Source organism: Rousettus aegyptiacus, unplaced genomic scaffold (genome assembly GCF_014176215.1).
Source record: "Rousettus aegyptiacus isolate mRouAeg1 unplaced genomic scaffold, mRouAeg1.p scaffold_m13_p_5, whole genome shotgun sequence".
Lineage (NCBI taxonomy): Eukaryota > Metazoa > Chordata > Mammalia > Chiroptera > Pteropodidae > Rousettus > Rousettus aegyptiacus.
Genome location: NW_023416308.1, coordinates 32006948 through 32025821, shown reverse-complemented (window position 1 = coordinate 32025821; position 18874 = coordinate 32006948). Strand labels below are relative to the sequence as shown.

The 18874-nt window shown below is 37.0% G+C and overlaps 2 protein-coding genes across 7 annotated transcripts in view; one reads left to right on the top strand and one right to left on the bottom strand.

Annotated features, from left to right (window-relative positions):
* The window catches only part of NTM (neurotrimin), an 897130-nt gene that overhangs the window by 848431 nt on the left and 29825 nt on the right, over positions 1-18874 (top strand). The window lies entirely within an intron of this gene.
* OPCML (opioid binding protein/cell adhesion molecule like) overlaps positions 8535-18874 on the bottom strand; it is a 1143910-nt gene continuing 1133570 nt past the window's right edge. Inside the window, exon 7 of the mRNA XM_016137938.2 lies at positions 8535-8598. Within this exon, the coding sequence (XP_015993424.2) occupies positions 8573-8598 (26 nt within the window). The 3' untranslated portion in view covers positions 8535-8572. The remainder of the gene's footprint in view (positions 8599-18874) is intronic.

Genomic DNA, 18874 nt, shown 5'->3' with positions numbered 1-18874 from the left:
TTTATCTCACTCAAACCCCCACATGTAACTACCGCCAACATGTAGTTGCAGTTAATAATGTAACAAGCAGATCTGTATAGTTCAGACTTCACTTCTGAGCTCCAAATACAGACATCTAGCTATCTATGACACCCCATTTTAATGCTTTACATCCAGATAAGGAATTCAAACTTATATTATCCAAATAGAATTAATCATTTATTTCCTGCATTCATTATTACAGAGAGCATAACTACTATTCTGTTGCCTCAGGTAGAAAATTGGAAGCTATTTTAGATCCCTTCTTTTAACTCCACATATCTTTTTAAGCATTTTGAAGTCCACTCCCCTTAGAAGGATTGGAAATCCTTTCAGTATTTTAATTTCTCTCCATCCCCACTGTCCTTGCCTAGTTCAGACATATAATATCTCTTACTAGGATCATTGCAGTTTCTCTTGCTAATCTCTGTCTTTTAGACTTGTGCTGTACTTCATTCTGCCTTCTGCTGCTAGAGGGCACTGTTGATCAGATATATATCTTGATTATTTCCTTACTCAAATTTTGTAAAGGGTTTCCCATGCTTCTCAGGAATATCCTAAAACCTTTTCCTTGTCATATTTAGATACCTGCACAAATGTCCACACTTACTGCTCACCATTCTTTACACTATGGCACTTTAAATCCTAAGATTAAATAATTACATATAAACATTTCTTAAAACACTATTTTTTTTATGCCTCTGAGCTTTTGCATGCTTTTCCACTTGCCTGAAATCCTTTTCCCCCTTATCTTCCAGGCTTTTTATTTATATTTGGACTTTTAAAACCTCAATTTAAGTGTTGCCTCTTCCATGAATATCTCCCTGATAAGCAACCCTCTTCATACACACTACACATATCCACCAAAATTAACAACATAAGAACTCAGTAGATGTAATACTCGATTTTATGGTTTCCTCTATATACCTCCAATATAAATACTACAGCATGTTGAATGGTTGTACTACATAATTCTCTGTAGACTGTAAGTCTCTTAATGTAAAAACTCTGCTTCAGTAATTCTTTATGTATTAATTCTGTCAACAAATGATGACTAGTATCTCCTACTACATGCCAGTCATTTTGTAGGAACAAGTGCCATTGTAAACAGAACTTTATTATAGTCCACCTCTAGTTCATCCATTTTGAATTTTTAAATAAATAAATTATGAGCTGTTGTAGGTGCTGACTAGGTGCTATTAAACGGGTGATGAGAAGAAAGTTACCTCCCTGTATCTCATTAGAAAAGTCCTTATTTGCACATAGGGCAGGAATTGTGATTTAGCAGTTTACATACAGCAAATAAATAAATTTGAAATTTGCTACCAAAGCTCTCTTGATTTATCTTAAAGTCTATGAATATCTGTATTCCAAAAGAAAAATAGTAATTTGCCATCATGAAAGTCCAGGGCTCTGAATCAGATATATGCTGTCTGCATTACCTCAGCTCGGCCTAGTTCTTGTGTTTTTTAGGCAATGCTAGCCTGCACTCCCCTGGAGCAGACCTGGAGAGTCTCCCAGGCCTTGTGCTGTTCTAACAGTCTGTCTTTGGTGGATTCTCATGGGATTTGCCTCCATTTGCCTCTGGTTCTATAAGCCCCACCCAGATTTTAAAGCAACAAATATGAATTCTTTACCATTCTATAGAATCCACTATCATTGCCCGTGGCGCTATGAGGACTCTGGAGGAAAATCATGCCTTAAGCAAATAACATGATTTTACTTTTAGCAGTGTTTACCTTTTTTTTTCTTTTTTCTTTTCCCTCTTGAATTGTAGACATTTTTATAATGAGTGTACATCTTTATTTAATTTTATTTGACATGCATTGCTTTAAAAGTGCCACATCAACATTGAGCATCACTCATTTTGTAACTAAATTCTGCTCACAGCTATAATGAAGTGACCCTGGGTGTGGCTAGTGGTAATTTAGAGCGTGGCCACATTTCAATTTGTTAGATTTTCTGTTATTTTGCTTAGTCCACACACCAGTTACTGAAGCATAATCACAAACCTGAAGGGAACAGGGACTTTTCTTACAGGGAAGTAATATTGCCACAGTGTATTATGTTTAAATAAATATCTGGTAGTGTCTAGGTAAATAAATTTTGTGCATAATAAAGCACCGTGTAGCCCCCATAAATGATACATAATTGAAAAATGTATACTATGTTTTTTTTTGTTTTTTTTTTTTGTTTTTTTTTGTTTTTTACAATTCTTCTTATGCAAGGAGCACAGATACATTGGTTCACTTTCAGTTGGGACAGTTTATTATGTCCTAATAGATATTGAGGTCCTTACTCTCCCAGTGGACACCGATTATGGAACGACCTTCTTTTATTAACATAACTCCAATCTATTCTTATTAGAAATATAGAAACTTGATGCCCAGAAATAGTCTGTGGAGCCTGATTGCAAAGTATGAAGCATGAATCTCAAAGCACAACTAGACAGTAAGTATTTATTCACATGTAGGTCAAACACAGGTATATTTTTTTTTTAGGTTTGGCATAAGAGTTCAGAAACATAGCCTTGTGAGTTTTCACAGCTACAGGTAATATCAAAAATTAACTTCACACATGATAAAAAGAATAAGAAAGCTGAGAATTATTTCAAGTCTTAAAAACAGTGCTGTGATATTAATAACATCAGTGAAATATAATTTTATTAACTCCTACTTCTAAAATTTCAGTCAGTGTACTTTAAGACCACATCTTATAATACTGTTATGTTTTATCTCCAAAAGTAACTACCTATTGATATTTCAGAAATGCTGCAGGACCTTTATGTAACTAGTTGCTATTTTACCTCAAAAAATAATGAATGCTTCCTGTTTTTACTTTTACTTATCTAGAATAAGTAGCTATTGACATCTGCTGAAGTCAGTATAAAGATTTATTTACCTGAGTGCAAATATTGACCAATAGAGAGTTTGGCTCAGTGTTTATATTGAAGGACAATAAATTGTGATATTGACTGGACTGAGACATCAATATTTGCATTGTTGTAAACATTTAAAAAATCTCCATGAAATATTATTCAGAAATTCTCTTGTCATCAGTTAGCTGAGCTGGAGCTGTTTGGGGAATAGCTTGTGTCTGGAAGCTAGTGGTTAACATGAAATAGCTATAAATTGTTCTGGTTTCCAAGTTTACACAAAGACACATTTTTTACAATGATGGATAATGGTGATTATTAGGAGCATTCAGATTACAACGCAAAACTCCACCCCCAAAATGGGGATTTTTGTCTAAAACAGCTTCCTGAGTAGAAATATTCGTCATGATCAGCTTATGTCTTAAAAACCTCATGTTATTCAAAGATTATCTGATTCTCAATACCATGAAACATTATTAATTCTAACTAGACTAAATCATAACTTGGAGTGTTTAGACTCAGCTAAGATGATTTTTTCCTTTGTGTGTACAGTAGAAAGATAGTTTAAAACAAATTAAGACAGGTAAAATAATAAATTGTATACTTCTTCAATTTAAGAGAAATCTATACAAAATCTTATAACTATCTCTGAATACCTGTGTTCACCTGCAACTTCTTAAATATAAGTGATATATGTGTTTATTTATATAGTATATGTAACTTTTAATGAATTATTTGTATTAGTCAACAGGTGTTCATATGCACTTGAAAGAAATGATAAAAGTGATACATATTATATAGTGTATAAATTTTGACTAACTTTTAATTCCTAATTATTTCAAAGTTGGTGAAGTCATAACATATGTGGCCAGCCTAGTAATACTAGGTGAGCAATTCAAAGTAATGAGTTCTTCCTATTGTAGAAGCATGGAATGAATGGCCTAGTGCAGGGTTTGATGTGCAGCATCTCTGTAAGGAAAGGCAACTATGAGAGCATCCTAATCAGAGATCAAAATGCTTGAGAAGATGAAGAAAATATGCCTATTAATGTTTGAGCATGAATTTGGGTGAAAAATTTGGCATTTAAAAAATATATTTGCATCATGGGTATATTCCTAGAGGATGAAAATAAGAACAATTAAAAGAAATCTGATATGCCCTGCAGTTGCTTATATCTCTTATCTAGGCTATTTTTCATAGTTCCCTGCTCTATGTCAGTCTTGAGGACTGACAGTGCCTTTAGCTAAGAGGGCTAGAAAAGGAGGCCAAGATGGGCAAGACAAAAATGGGCCTATCCTGTGAAATGAGGGGCTTCTGAGAGAAAGTGGAAATTTTCCTGCCAATAATGGTGGCAGGAAATAAAACACTTCAGCTCTTGCCCAGTTCCCATGACAAGTTCCTGTTCTGTCATCACTCTAGAAGCTCTAGTTCCATCCCTTTTGCCCACCCTTTTCTTGTCTCTTTTTCCCTCTTATCTCTTCACTCTCAGCTCCTTCCTCCCTGTGAGGAAGCTGTTCAGTGCAAATAGAAGTTCTGACTTCTCAGCTAGGTGGATCTGTCTCATGACTTCCAAAGGACTGATCTAACCTCCTAGGGCTTCTGTCACCCTGGCTCTGTAAAGGAAGATTGTAGTCAGGAGTAAATAAAATAAGATGTAAAATATTTGGCAAGTAGAAAGCCCTCAACAGATGCCCCTCCCTTCTCAAGGCTTTTTCTTTACCCAGGGGAAGGAAAGGACAGACACCCAGTGTACTAGTTTGCTAGGTTTGACATAACAAAGTATCATGGACTGGTGACTTAAACAACAGAAATTCATTTTCTCTGAGTTATGGAGGAGAGAAACCCAAGATTAAGGTGTTGGCATGGTTGGTTTCTTCCTAGACCTCTCTTGTGCATTTGGAGATAGCTTTATCCTACCTGTGTTCCCCCATGGTCCTCCATCTGTGTGTGTCTCTGTCCTAATTTCCACATCTTACAAGGGCACCAGTCATATTAGGGCCCACCCTAATAGCCTCATTTTACTTTAATTACCTCTTTAAAGCCCTGTTTGCAAATACAGTCACATTTTTTGGTACTGGAAGTTATGGCTTTAACACATTAATTTGAATTTGGGATGGACACAGAGTAACTGATAACTCAGTCACTCTCTGCCCTCTGCCTGCTCCAGCACATGCATTGCAAATCCACCTGATTTTTGCCCCTGTGACCATGGGAAGAAAGGACAGGGCATTTAGGAGTTGGTGTTTCCTGGAGGCACCTGGGAACCTGCCTTGAAAGCCTAGTAGCACAAATGCCAGAGTCAACAGCCTCAGAAATACTGGTGCATGAGTATAAATGAGAAATTTGAGCTCACGGTTTTGCCATAGCAACACAATGTTGAAAGCACAGCGTAAAGATAGATGAGGTTCTTGCTCATCTGGGTGAGCTCTGCAGGGAAGGAGGAACATTTTATTCTGGGGCTACTGTCACAGAACAGTAAGAAGGAGCAGGAAAAGGAACAGATGTACCAGGGTCATGAGCAAAGGGAAAGCTGCTTCAGCTGGTGCTTCTGTCCCCAGACCGGGACCCCACCTTTCTCAAAAGCTACCCTCGATAATGTCCTATTGGCCCACGTCCACATACCCACACCCCTCTTTGCCCTGTGATCACAGGAACATTGGAAGTCAGTGCTCTGAAGTGTTTTTGTACCTCTCTTCTCACCTTTTTGAACCTTTTTTTTCTCTTTTTTAAAATCTAATTGCCATGTACATCTTGAAGAAAATGGAACAAAATTTTTGCAGTCTGGATGGCTCTGTTTTCCCCACCATTCTTCTCCATCGCAGCCCTTGCCCAGCTGACACCTTTCATCTCACCATCTCCCCCTCCTCTCCACTCAAGGCCTGTGATATTGCTGTTCAGGAGCACCCAGATGTGGCCATGGTGTGTTCCTGGGTTTGCCATGTTGCATGGTACTACCCACCTCACTTATCCCTGCTTCTCCTGGAGCTATATCTTCAGTCATTCCTATGAGGTCTACTTTGCAAAACAAGTTTATCTCTTGGATCCAAAGGCCACACAGAAGATAATTTATTCTTTCCAGCACACCCTCCTTCTCAAGGAATAAATGAATCTTTCCTGTTTCCCCTCCTGGCCCTGTTTGCCGCCAATCCCCCAAGCTGTCTGCTCTGTCTTGGCCTTGACAGATGAATCTCTCTCCACCAGGATCTTTACAATTCAAGGCACAGACTACCCTCTTATAGATCGTAGTCTTGTTCATGTAACCACTCCAGCTTATCCTGGTGCATCATAAAACCAGTGATGCTAAGCTCAGGACTGGTTGGTTTCCCAGGTAGGCAGAGTTGGTGGACGCTTGGAAACTAAGAGTTGTAGGCTGTGAGGAAGACCAATTACCCCAGGTTCTTCCCCCAGAGGCTTAGCTGCTAGCTGATAATCAAGTATTCGTTTTTTTAGTGTATCTGGTTTCTGTGAAATAATAGCCTCTAATATCTATGCACTATTTTACAATTTATAGAATTCTTCCATATATTTAAAATATTTTAGCTGATCTATAAACTGTAGAATAGATCTTAATCCTCTTTAATTTTAAAAGGAATATAAAATAAGCAATTTATAAAAATTGAATATAAGACTATAAGATAAGCAATATAAGAGAAACACTTCCTCTTGAGATAACACAGTGACAAGCTAAAACTTAAACTAGCCAGTTCTATAATCCTGTAAGATATCTCTGTTACAGTAGAGTGATGCTCTGTAATTACTTGGAAGAGAAGTGTTATAAACTATTAGTAGTTTTTTTCAAATGGAGTTCTGTTTCTGGTCCTTTCTTGGAAGAAAGTCTAGTTTAAAGAATTGGAAGACAATAAGAAGGAAGGAGATGTAGAGGTAACATATAAGCACCACTAAGGAAAAAGCTAAGGAGAGAGAATAAAAAATTACATATCTCGCAATCCTTACCACTACTGCCACCAACAGGGAAACTTTGTCCCCTTTATTCTTGCCTCTCTACCAAGTCGCTGCTGCTAGAACATTTCAAACTCCATCACTATGTCTGAAGAATCTTGCTAGTCAGTGGCTTTCCACTGGACACTATTGTTCAGATATGACTGGTTGTCACTATGACTTCAGGGATCTTATGGCATCTAGTGGAAGTGCAACCAGGAATACTAAACATCAGCACTGTGTAGAGCAGTTCCACATAGCGTTGAATGACTGCCATGCCTCCAGTGTCACTATTAAGAAACTATGCTAGAGAGACACATCAAACTCAGGATTCTCTAACATTTTTTCATGGACTCCCTAAGAACCCAAACTGATCACCCTGCTTTGTATTTCCCCGTGCTTCTACCTATTGGTCCTTTCTTTGAGATACCCACCCCCCACCTTTGGTGGTATGTCTTTTTTACTCTTGAAATGACTCAACCATAGAAATTCTTTTCCTTGATACATGAAGAAGTCTTCTGCCTTTAAATTCTTCCTTAGTGTATGTTTATTCTACAAAATATTATCTAGACCAGTTAAGATGCTTCCAGATGCTGATGACAGAAAATATGCTGTCTGATGCTCATCAGTCTTTCCTCCTATCAGATCTATCTATATAACCGGTTTTTAAGCCCTATAGGAAAGGCCAGTTTCAGTTCTGTTTGGTAAAAAGTTGAATGCTTTTCTCATACACAAATAATGGTGAAATAATGATGATCATAATCAGTATCATGGTTTTGGAAGTGGAATATGCTAAGCTTTCCAAATGCTTATTTTGTATAATGTATAGAATGAATCACAGAAGGAACATGGAGCTCATGATTCAGATGTTCTGTTTCCCCTTAATAATTTGAGTAGAGCCTTTTTATCCATGACTGGGCCTATGTGCCAGGCTGAGTATGAATGTGGCTCAGCAGTGTCAAGTTATGAGTGAGTATGAATTTAAGGTTCGGTGAGTTCCTGGAGTGGGCGTGGGGTAGAGTATGATATCTGGTTCATAAGGAAAAATAAAACATTAAAAAAAACTTAAGAAAGTGATCTAGGAGACTGAATAACCCCTGGAAAATATGATTATAGGAAGCCACGTGCAAATGAATCAGGGACGTGTGATTCCATGAATGTTTCTCAGTATAGAACATTTGAAAAATAGATTTACAGGGAAATAAATTACAAACTAAGTAGTATGCTAAATAGAGAAAGAAAAACTGTGCTAACCTATGCATGAGTGAACATGCATGTGAGTTTATTTCAAGTTAGCTTACAACTTTATAAGCTTACAATTTGGGGTTTGTGTATACGTTCTAAGAGAGTACATGATTGTATGTGAATGAAAAGAAAACTAGTGTTCTGGTATGTATTTATTGTATATGTGGCTACTTTGAAGAATATTGAGGAACAATAAGGTTATTCTTTCAATAATATTTATGGAGTTGACAGGGATAATATATTTTATCCCTGGATACAAGACAAGTAAAATTTTCGTTATTTTATGTACTTTGTGAAATATTGTCTCTCTTGTCAAAAACCATTAGCATTGTGTGCTATACACAAAACTTAGAGTCAGTGCATCTATAGGAATTGAAATAGACAGTTCTACTCACCAGTATGGAGGGAAGACAGCCTGGACAGGACACAAAACAGGTAGTGGAGAATGTGAGTATCAGTAGAATCCAGAAGCAAGAGCCATGGAGGCCAGAAGGGTTAGGAGCTTCCCAAGAGTCCCCAAGCTATTTAAAAAAACATTGAGTTTCTCAGTGCACAGAAGATCCAGAAATAATTAAACTGAAAGGACAAGTAGGTTTTAAGAAGCTGTAAAACTTGGGGACAGCCAAGATCTGACACATGAAATTTGTCACTTTTGCTGTTAGCTAGTAAAGTTAGCTACTTTTTTGTGTACATTTTCATGAATTTTAACACATGCATGGATCCATATATCTACCACCACTGGAAATGAACAGAATCCACAACAGTCCCATCACCCCAAGATATTTATCGTGCTGCCTTTTCTTTTGTAATCAAACTCTTACTGCTGTCTTAATCTTTTTTGTTCACATTGGAAGATTTCTATTCATCTATCTTCAAGTTCACTGACTCTTAACACTATCTTCATTCTGCTATTGAGCCCAACCAGTGCATATCTAAAATTCACTTCTATTTTTTCTACTTATTATGGCTTTTAGTTATCTGTTGAAATTTCTGTCTTCATATTAATTTCAAGAGTTTTCACCTTTACTTCACAGGTGTAGTTATACTAGCTGCTTTGATAATTGCAACATATAGGTCTTCTTAAGGTTGGTTTCTGTTGCTTCCCACTTGTGTTGTCTAGATTTCTCATTTCTTTCTTTTTATTTTTTCATATGCTTAATAATTTTGATTATATACTATATATTTTAAATATTATAGTTGATGGCTCTAGATCCTATTAAAATCCTTTGAGAATATACTCAGAGGCAGAATTGGCTGTTTTAGCAACCATTTAGTCCAATTATGTTCATGCCACAAGTTCTCACCCTCCTTCAGGCTGTGGTTCCAAAGCCAGACCCATCTTCAGAGCTTTCGCACTGTTGTTAAGATGTGTCCTCCATTGGCTAAGAGCTGGGTCTGAAGAATCCTAATATATAGAGGTTGGATAAAATAGGAGAAGCTAGTGATAGAGATTTTGAAGGAGTGTCCAGAGAGGCAGATGGGTAGGTAGGAGGATATGACCTCACAGAGCCACAGAGAAGCTCATGCAAGAGAACTAGTTGTCAACCATGTAGATTGCTGTCAAGAAGTCTCTTAAGAAAGCACTAAAATGTGTGCAATGAATTTGGCAACTTGGCAGTCACTCAGTGACCATCCTATGAGTAGGTTCAGTGAAGAGATGTGGGCAGGAGCCAGATTGGTCCAATGGGAGTATACATGTGAGGTGAAGAATTCTAAATAGCACATTTGGACGATAGTTTCAAGAAGCTTGGCTACAAAAAGGGGCTGTAAAATATGGAGTCAATGGAGAGGACTGGTGTTAAAGCAGACATTTAAAAGGTGAAAAGAATCCAGGTAAATTACAGCTGTGAACTAAGACTGGTATATCAAACCAATTTTTATCTCTTGAGCAATGTCAATTGGTGTGACTGCCAGAATTTGTTTAAATTTTTTTAAGTATGTGTGTGTGTGTGGCTAAATAAATAAAGCTGAGAGAACATCCATGAAAATAACCCAATAGAGCAAAATCAGATAGAGATGTAGGAGAAAGTAAAGGTAACTGACAGAAGGTTCTTGAAAAGATGAGAAGGGAAGAAATCCATAGATCAAAAGGAAAATTGGCTTTTTGATATAAGGAGAGAAAGAAAGTTGTTCTGTTAGACAGTACTGTAACACAGGAATAGAGATAAAGGAGTTGAGGGTATTTTTCAATAGAATAATGGGTCACAAAATCTAAGTTTTCTCAAACTTAGGAGACAATGAGATGACAAGCACAGATATAGAATGCTTATAGATTTGATCATGAGATAATGAGTGATGCTTGTCTAATGGCTTCTGTTTTATATTTTCCTACTCTCAGTAAAGCATGTAACAAGAACATTAGCAGAAAATAGCATAGTTGGAGAGTATAATAACATCATGAGATATTTAAAGATAATGAAAGAGGAAAAATAAAACTTTGAGAGGATGAGAGTGTGGTTATTAGGGAAACATTGTAAAATTCCAGGGCGAGTGCTTATTTGAGGAAGGTGATCATGAATGTATGGTGAAACCAAACCACTTGTTTGTGTGACATTCCCAGAGCAGACACAGAGAAGACAAATATTTAGATCTCTCTAGAGAAGGGTTTTCTCAGGTTGCTGGATCATACAGATAGAGGTAAAGTAATTTGGGGTATTTTGCAGTGAGAAATTATAATGACAGGTCATAAAAATCTAAGTTTTATCAAAGGAGATGTAAAAGTAAAAAAGGCTAAAAAACATTGATTCAGTGGAATTGAGACCTTAGTGAATTAATCATTTCCATAAAGTCACTGAGCAAATGTTTTGCAAAGATAGGAAGTCATGGATAGTCAAATGCTAAAATTCATGACTTCAGAGGTGTTACCATATTTGACAAGTTCCATATATGACTAGAGTAGGTCATTGAAGTGAGCAGAAGAATAACTCATTGGAGATAAGGAGATAAAGAATATGAGAACCAGGATTTTGATAGATTATATTTCTGGACATCAAAGTCACTGAGCATGATGGTAAGAGAGGTGATGGAGATGAAGACTCTAAGTGAGGAGCAAAGATACTCAATTAAATGGGGAGGAATGACCAGGAGGTCAGTGGAGAGCAAAATGTGATGAGGAAGAAAAATGTAATTATTTGAATGATATAATCCTTAAAGGTGCAGGGTTTTAAAAAGATGAAGTCTAGAAGTTTCATTGGAGAACAAAGGTACCAATAAACAACAAAATAAGTCAGTAGCTTTTCACTTGACAGACAAGGGAAGTCTACAGTGGAATTCTTCCTGCCAAACTTGGTATGACAGTGAGGTGAAGGCAACTCTCTAAGAAGAGTGGGAGGATATAGAGAAACAACTGATCATGCCGTTATGAAGAATGGAGTGAAAAATTGAGGGTTTTGAAAGGAGAGGAAGTGTGGATTTGAGTATGCTGGAAGGTTATATGAAACAGTGTGATATGAGACTATGGGAAATAGGATGCTAGTGGAGAGACTTAGACTTGTACATCAGGGGTCAGTAGGCCTCAGGTCAAATCTAGCCTGCTGCCTGCTTTTGTTTGTTTGTTTGTTTGTTTGGTATGGCCTGCAAGATAAGAATGATTTTTACATTTTTAAATACCTATCAATAAAAAGAAGAAGAATATTTCGTAACACATTAATATTATATGAAATTAAAATTTCATTGCCCATAAATAAAGCTTTGTTGGAATGCAGCTGTACTCACTCATTTATGTGTTCTCTGTGGCTACTTTTGTATGACAATGGCAGAGATGAGTAATTGCTACAGAGTCTATTTGGCTTGCAAGGTCTAAAATACTTGCTTTTGATCTTTTACAGAAAAAGTTTGCTGACTCTATTCTAGAGGATGATAATGATGGTCTCTGAGAGAAGAGTAGGTATTCAGTCTGGGGTCTTCAAAGCATTATAGGATGCTCCAGTGGTATTCAGGTCAGCTGTTTCCATAGGCTTCATACAAAAGAATGGTTAAGGCTAACTACTCCCAGGGGGGTGACAATCAATGGCCTTGAGCTTTGATGAAAACACAGTAGTCATGGGAATGAGCTTCTGATTTACCTAAACAACTGGGTAATTGCCTTTAGAAAACATTTGCATTCTACTTGCTTTGGTGTGTAATTTTATCATATTCTTATACTCTGGCTCTCTCAAACTCTCCTGTTTTATCTATCTATTACCATCATCATCATCATCATCATCAACATCATCATCTATCATCCATCACTTTATCTATTTCTCCTACCTTTATCAGCTCCTGACTCCATTGGTTCATTTATAAACTTCTACCCACTTCTCCACTGCATAATGGAAGATGCTGGTCAAGCCTCATACATGACAATTAGTCTCCTGAAGGTGAAAATTTAAACAGAAATAAAGAATAATTTGTGGCCCATCAGGCAAGGTTGTTAGTTTTTCAGTTCAAGGATCAATGACATTTTGCGTGGTGATCAAGGAAAATGTTTCTTTACCTCCTCTCTTGGAACAGTGGAAAAGATAGTAGGCTTGAAAAAGACTAGAGAACTGGAAACTAATGTGATTTAAGTAGAGCAGTTTAGGACAAGTGGAGGTAGATGAAACATAAAATATTTAGTAGCTGGCAAAGCCCCTAGATTCTGAGAAGGAAGGAGGGCAGGGAAATCAAGTGAGCATAAATGTGAGAACAGGGAGATTTGTTCTGTCTGTTTATGTGTTTTAGTTTTAAATCTTTGAGGTAAGTGATGGAGATTTCTCCAGTATAATATTGCCCTATTAGGCTGAGTTCAATATTTTCTCAGCAGAAGGAACCATTGCTCGAAACCACTTCCCCACTTGCCAACTTCCATTCCTGGCATAGCATTGCTCATCATGGTGCTTGTTGTTAGTGTTTCTACTGCAGAGGCTACTCCTTCTTCTGATGAGCCCTGTTTTGTGTGGATGGCAGCACTTTTTCCCCCTGCTTATCCCAGGAAGGTAAAGAGCCTAATCACATGCCCTGCAATCATTCTACAACTAATTACATAGAGACAGAGCTGAATCACCAAGCTGATTCCACTTGGAAAGAATTCAACTGAATTGATGATAACATAAGAAAGATTTCTGAGACTTCTGATTAGGGCACACTGTATCCTAACTCATTTGGAGGAAGCAGGGACATTAGCTACAAGAGATTTTAACTATGGATATTTGTGGAGATGGCTAAACCTGACTCCTTTCTTATTCACTCCAGGCCTAGCTTGGTGAAGGCTTTTTAGTCACCCTTAGGAAATGTGGAATAAAATTCTTGAACCTTAGGTGATTCAAGAGGTCTCTTTATGTGTCCATCCCTTTATCAGGGAAAAAATAATAATAAATACCCTAAAAGACAGATGTCTGTTTTCTTTAAAGTCACCAAAGAAGGCTTTAAATCATTCATTTTGACAGCTATAGTCAATCAGTTCATTCACTCTTTGACCATATGATCATTTGTTGTCTTCTATGTGTTAAAGACTGTTATTGATATTGAAGGTGTAAAGATAAATAAAAATGCCTTCTATCTTGAAAATTTGAGTCCAGTGGGGTAAACATATGTAAAAACATAACATTGCAAAGCAATTACTATAACACTAGAAACAAAAACATTAATTAAATAATGGATAGAGAGGAGGTAAGAAAATTTGAGTATCAATCAAATTCTCGGAGGAATGAGATCTAAGATTGTTTTGAAGAATGCATAGACATTTGAAAGTAGACAAAATGGGTACTAGGTCCAAGTCAGAGAAAGAAAAGCTACAAAGACACAATAAATGCCCAGTGTTTTGGGAACTTTGCTGGTATATACAGTAGGTGTTATGAGGAGTTGGAAAAGAAGAATCTGGAGATGTAGACAAGAGCCTTTATATACCATATCAATGAAGAATATGAAACAATCAAAGGATTTAAAAAGGGGCTAGATTGATTTTCATTTTCAGGTTATTTTGACAATAAAAACAATATATTGAAGGTGAGGAGATTGGTAAAGAAGGTAATATAATAATCCAGGGTAGGATTAAGAATTAAGATCATTAGCAATGAAAGGGGTGGGGTCGGAAAAGAAATCTAGATAATAAAAGTTTCATATATATATATATATACATATATATATATATATATATATATATATATATATATAAACATGGTCTCTGGTAGAATTAAAATATTTCTGGTCACTCACTAGATATGTCACTCACTAGATATGTTATTTGACCTCGCTAAGCTACATCTGTCTCACAAGGTCATTGTAAAGATGAAATGAAAATACATATAAAATGCTTGGCAGAGCTCCTGGCACACAGAAATACCCAGTCCATGTTGGCCAAATTTAAAACCTAAGTTAAAAATTAACAATGATGGAGAGGAGGATAGATTTGAAAACTGTAAAGGCAGTAAAAACAACAGGAATATGTTGATTGAAATGAGGAATGAGAGAAAGGGAAGAATAAATGTGACTCTCTTTTTCATTTTAGGAGTATGAGGAGTTAGCCATGCCACCAACTGAAATTAGTGGACATTGAGGTGAGAGCAGTTTCTAGGGCTGGATGATGAATTCACCCTGTGGTGTCTGTGAAACACACAAAGGAGGCATTAGGTTATGGACTTAGAGTTCAGTAGATCCTCCTGGAATGAGCATAGCTGATAATCATGAGCATACTTGATAATTAAAATGTAGGAATGGAATTTCAAAGTACAGATAGACTGGGAGAGGGTACGGAAGTAGCAGAGATATGGACCTGGTTGAAGGGCCGAGTCTCCTTCCTCCTATAATTTATTCCATCTAACATTTATTAACCACCTCCCATGTGCCAATCCCTCTTCTGTGCATTTGCACAAATTCTCTCATATAATTCTTAGACCCAACCCATGAGTGCTTTAAAAAGTCTCCACATTTTACAATTGAGTGAACTGAGGATTAATAACTTATGCAAAGCTACATAATTGCTAAGAGTAATAGCCATAATCAGGATTCAGAAACACCATGCTTGGTTTGATAAATCATGGTTGTCTTGTTTTCATATATCACATTACATCCAGGACCCAGGTGTGCATGCCTACGTTTATATTTTATGTGAAATAAAGAGAGGCAGAAGAAAACATTGGCAGAAGAAAACATTAGCAGTGTAACTAATGAACGAGTAAACCAACGTTTCCTTTCCATACACTCGCTCTTTTTATAGATTTTATGTAGTTGAAGATTCCACCTGTGTATAGTAGAACACTTAGAACAGACAAGTGGGCAGGACTCATGCACATGTTTCAGGCAGTATGATTTGGCAGCAAGTAGCTTTAGTGGTGGGTAGATTTGGGGAACTATTTGCAAAGATTGTATTTTGTTTATATATTCAAAGAATGTAGTCAAATATGACAAATACAAAGGTTTTCAGTCATGTCTCCGTTTCTCTAGGCACAAACGGTCCTCCAACAGCCACAAATGATCCTCCAACAGCCAGCTTCTTGCTATCCTATCGGTATTTCTGTGCAGTTTTCTCGAGTCACTATTTTACACACAATCTCTTACACCATGCCAATTGGAAATACATGTGTGGTATGTCCTTTTCTAGTACTGATGGTAGTTTGTATTTTCCTCTCGTGATCTGATCTAAATTTATTCATTAGCTTATCTTAATTATATATTCAATTCAGCCCAGCTTTTCTGATTTCTCCCTTTCCCCAACTGGTCATTTTGTCATTTATTCTTTGTTTGGTGCAGTCACCAACAAATGGAATTCTTTAGGAAAGCTTTCATCCTGCTTCGCTCTAAAGATGCTGCAGGGGAAGGGAAAGCTTTGCCTCCCTCCTACCTTTTTGTACAATGGGTCTCTGGTTATTTGCCCAGTGGTCATAGGTTTCCAGGGAAATGGGCAGATCCCTGCGCAATTCATTTCTTCTAACCTTAGTGTTGGTGGGAAAAGAACTCACCTCTATTAGTAAAAGAAATAATCCCTCAAATCTGCATATCCACTATTCAAAAGGATTGTTTATAAGTTATTTCATTTCCATTCTCCACAAAATATCTAATGAAACATATACAAGGCTATGCTAACTCCTGGAGTATGTTCTTCTTCTATCACCATTTCTATTTTGAGAATTTTATTTATTTGTTTATTTTTTCTTTGTAGTACTAGGGGTTGTTAGAGATTTGATTCTCTACCATTACTGGGAGGTGAACCAAAGGAACACAGAAAGGTGGATATTAATCTTTTTGCATTCTAAGTTCCTTTTATATCCATTTTCAGGAAGGTATAGAATCTAATTAGGGAACACACACACACACACAAACATGCAAATATCATTTCCGGAGGTTCAAAAACCTCTGGGGTTAGTTTGACAATTCGCAGATTAAGAATTCTTGTTCTTAATATAGAAAATATCTTCATGGCATATTAGAGACTAACTATACAGACCACCCTGCTTTTCTGGGATGGTTCAGAACCCCATGATCCAGATGACTTCATAACAAATGGACTTCTGACCTGACGGTATGTGGGACAGTGTCAGGAGAATTTTAACCCATTAGCAGCCTCCCAAATAAAAATAATTTTCTTACATAAATATGGACAAGAAATGTCAAAGCAATTAAATTCTTCACATTTCTCAGCACTCAGTACTGGCTTATATCTCTAAAGATGTAAAAGGGAGAAAGCAAACAGCTAAGATACTGAAGTGATGTGACATTGCAGAATTCTGTATTTATCCCCTATCAATATCTTTTAGATCAATTTGCCTAAATTTACATATCAAAAGCTGATTGATCATCTATTCATTCATTCATTCATTCATTCATTCATTCATTTTTAGTGGCCATCAGCTGCACTACTGCAAATATCTAGGTTCCAGATATCAAGCTGCAAACTCCAAATATCCAGCTGTTTGCTTTCTGACTTTTATATCATCACCCATAATAGAGAGTCTGAATGCAAAACCAAGCTGACAGTCCTCATGAAAAGATACGCAGCAGAAAAGCACACAGTTCTAAGAGCCCAGCTGGCTGCTGAAGCCACATCTGCAAAGGAAACCAGTGTCACATCATTAAGGGAAGAGATGTGTCTGAGATGCACAGGGCCTGGCTCTTTGGAGTACAGAGGCTCATTTTCATTTGATTGTATGTGTGCTGGAGCTCCTCCTTTTAACAAAGCTAATGATTGTTCCCAGAAAATTTCCCATTCAAGAAAGTGAACTTTTTTTCTTCTATGTATTTGTACATTTTATATATGAATAGGCATCCACATTCAAACATACACTTAGTCAGTTTCAACTATCAAATATGCCAAAATCTATGCTAAGTATTTTGCTGTTGATTGATAGCAAGATAAGGAGACATGCGATTTATAGTTAGTATCAGTTTATATAATATTTATATTGAATCTCTATGGCTTTATAATGAAATCAGGTTAATAGATAAATATTTAAGCTATCACTTTACATTTCCATCTTCGGCAAAGAGGACAGTGAGCATAGAAGCCATCTGTGAATGGTATCTTCTGTGTGTAGGATACGGTGCAAAAGAATCTGCGACAAACTAGAGGAGCTCAGAAACAACCAGTTCTTAGATATCTCACAGAAAGCTGAGGGAGATGACAAGACAAGTTTCCCAGGTATAAGAAGAGTTCATGTGAAATAGATACAAATCTGAGTCTTGCAGGCATGTAATGGCATGGGGTCACTGCCACCTGCCGTGCACTCTAGGACATTAGCTCCTGGCTTACTAGCAACTGACACTAACATGTTTAAAGGAGATTCTGCTCATATTATAGAAACCAGATATTTGGTACATTTCAGCCTGTCCCATTCCCCAACCAGTGTCATATCATTAAGGGAAGAGATATATCTGAGAGATGCACAGGACCTGGCTCTATGTTTGATACCAAAAGTAATTTTCTTGTTGACTGTTTAAGGTTGTGCCTCAGTTCTGTAACAAGCAAAAGCAGATTTGGGCCTTCCAGACCTTTTTCCCTGAAAGAGATTTTATAAATTCGCTCATTCTTACAGAGATCGTCCCTCTCTTTTCTGCCAGCTATGCTATCTCTATCCAAAGTTAAAGTCAAGGAGAAAAAATGTATCAAATATATGTATATCCTTTTATTGTTAGCTTTGAAATTAGAGACATTTCTCAAGCCCTCAGCAGGTTCATATGGGTGATGCAGCTACACGGGCTTTCTTAGAAGAAATGATCCTTAGAAATTGTATCCCTTGTAAATCAAATCCTATTTTAAGTTCAGGGAGTAGAAGGATCTGAGATGAATCCTTTGCAAAGTTTATTATTATTAAATTCCTACTAGAAAAGCAGAGATCTGATTATTCTTTCATTTCTGCATTGAGATTTTCTTGTATCAAGAATCTTGTATATTAAAATGTGCTCAAACTGAATTGTGATATCCGTTAAGAATAATGGTTGTGATAGCTACCATTTATTGAGGGCTTACTATGTTCTTGGTACTTTATACATATGTACTTATTTAATATTCACAGTAACCCAATAAAGTAGCCTATTTCCCTCATTTAACAGAAGAGGAATATGAAGCACAGAGAAGTGAACTGTCAGCTAATCAGTTCAACAGGGCCCAATGTGAGGGTGCTGGAACTCAGCACTGCCCCACAGTGCAGCCTGGGGCAACTGCTGTTGAGAGCCATTTTGCTCCAGCCTACTATCAGACCCTCAGAAGGTATTCTATGTAGATATTATGTTTGGAAATGCTTTTTAACATAGATAGTCCTACCCTGCTACAGCAGATATTACTGTCCAGATTTTGTATGTAGCTCACATGTATGTCCCCAGCCCAATTCATTAGCCCAAGGATCA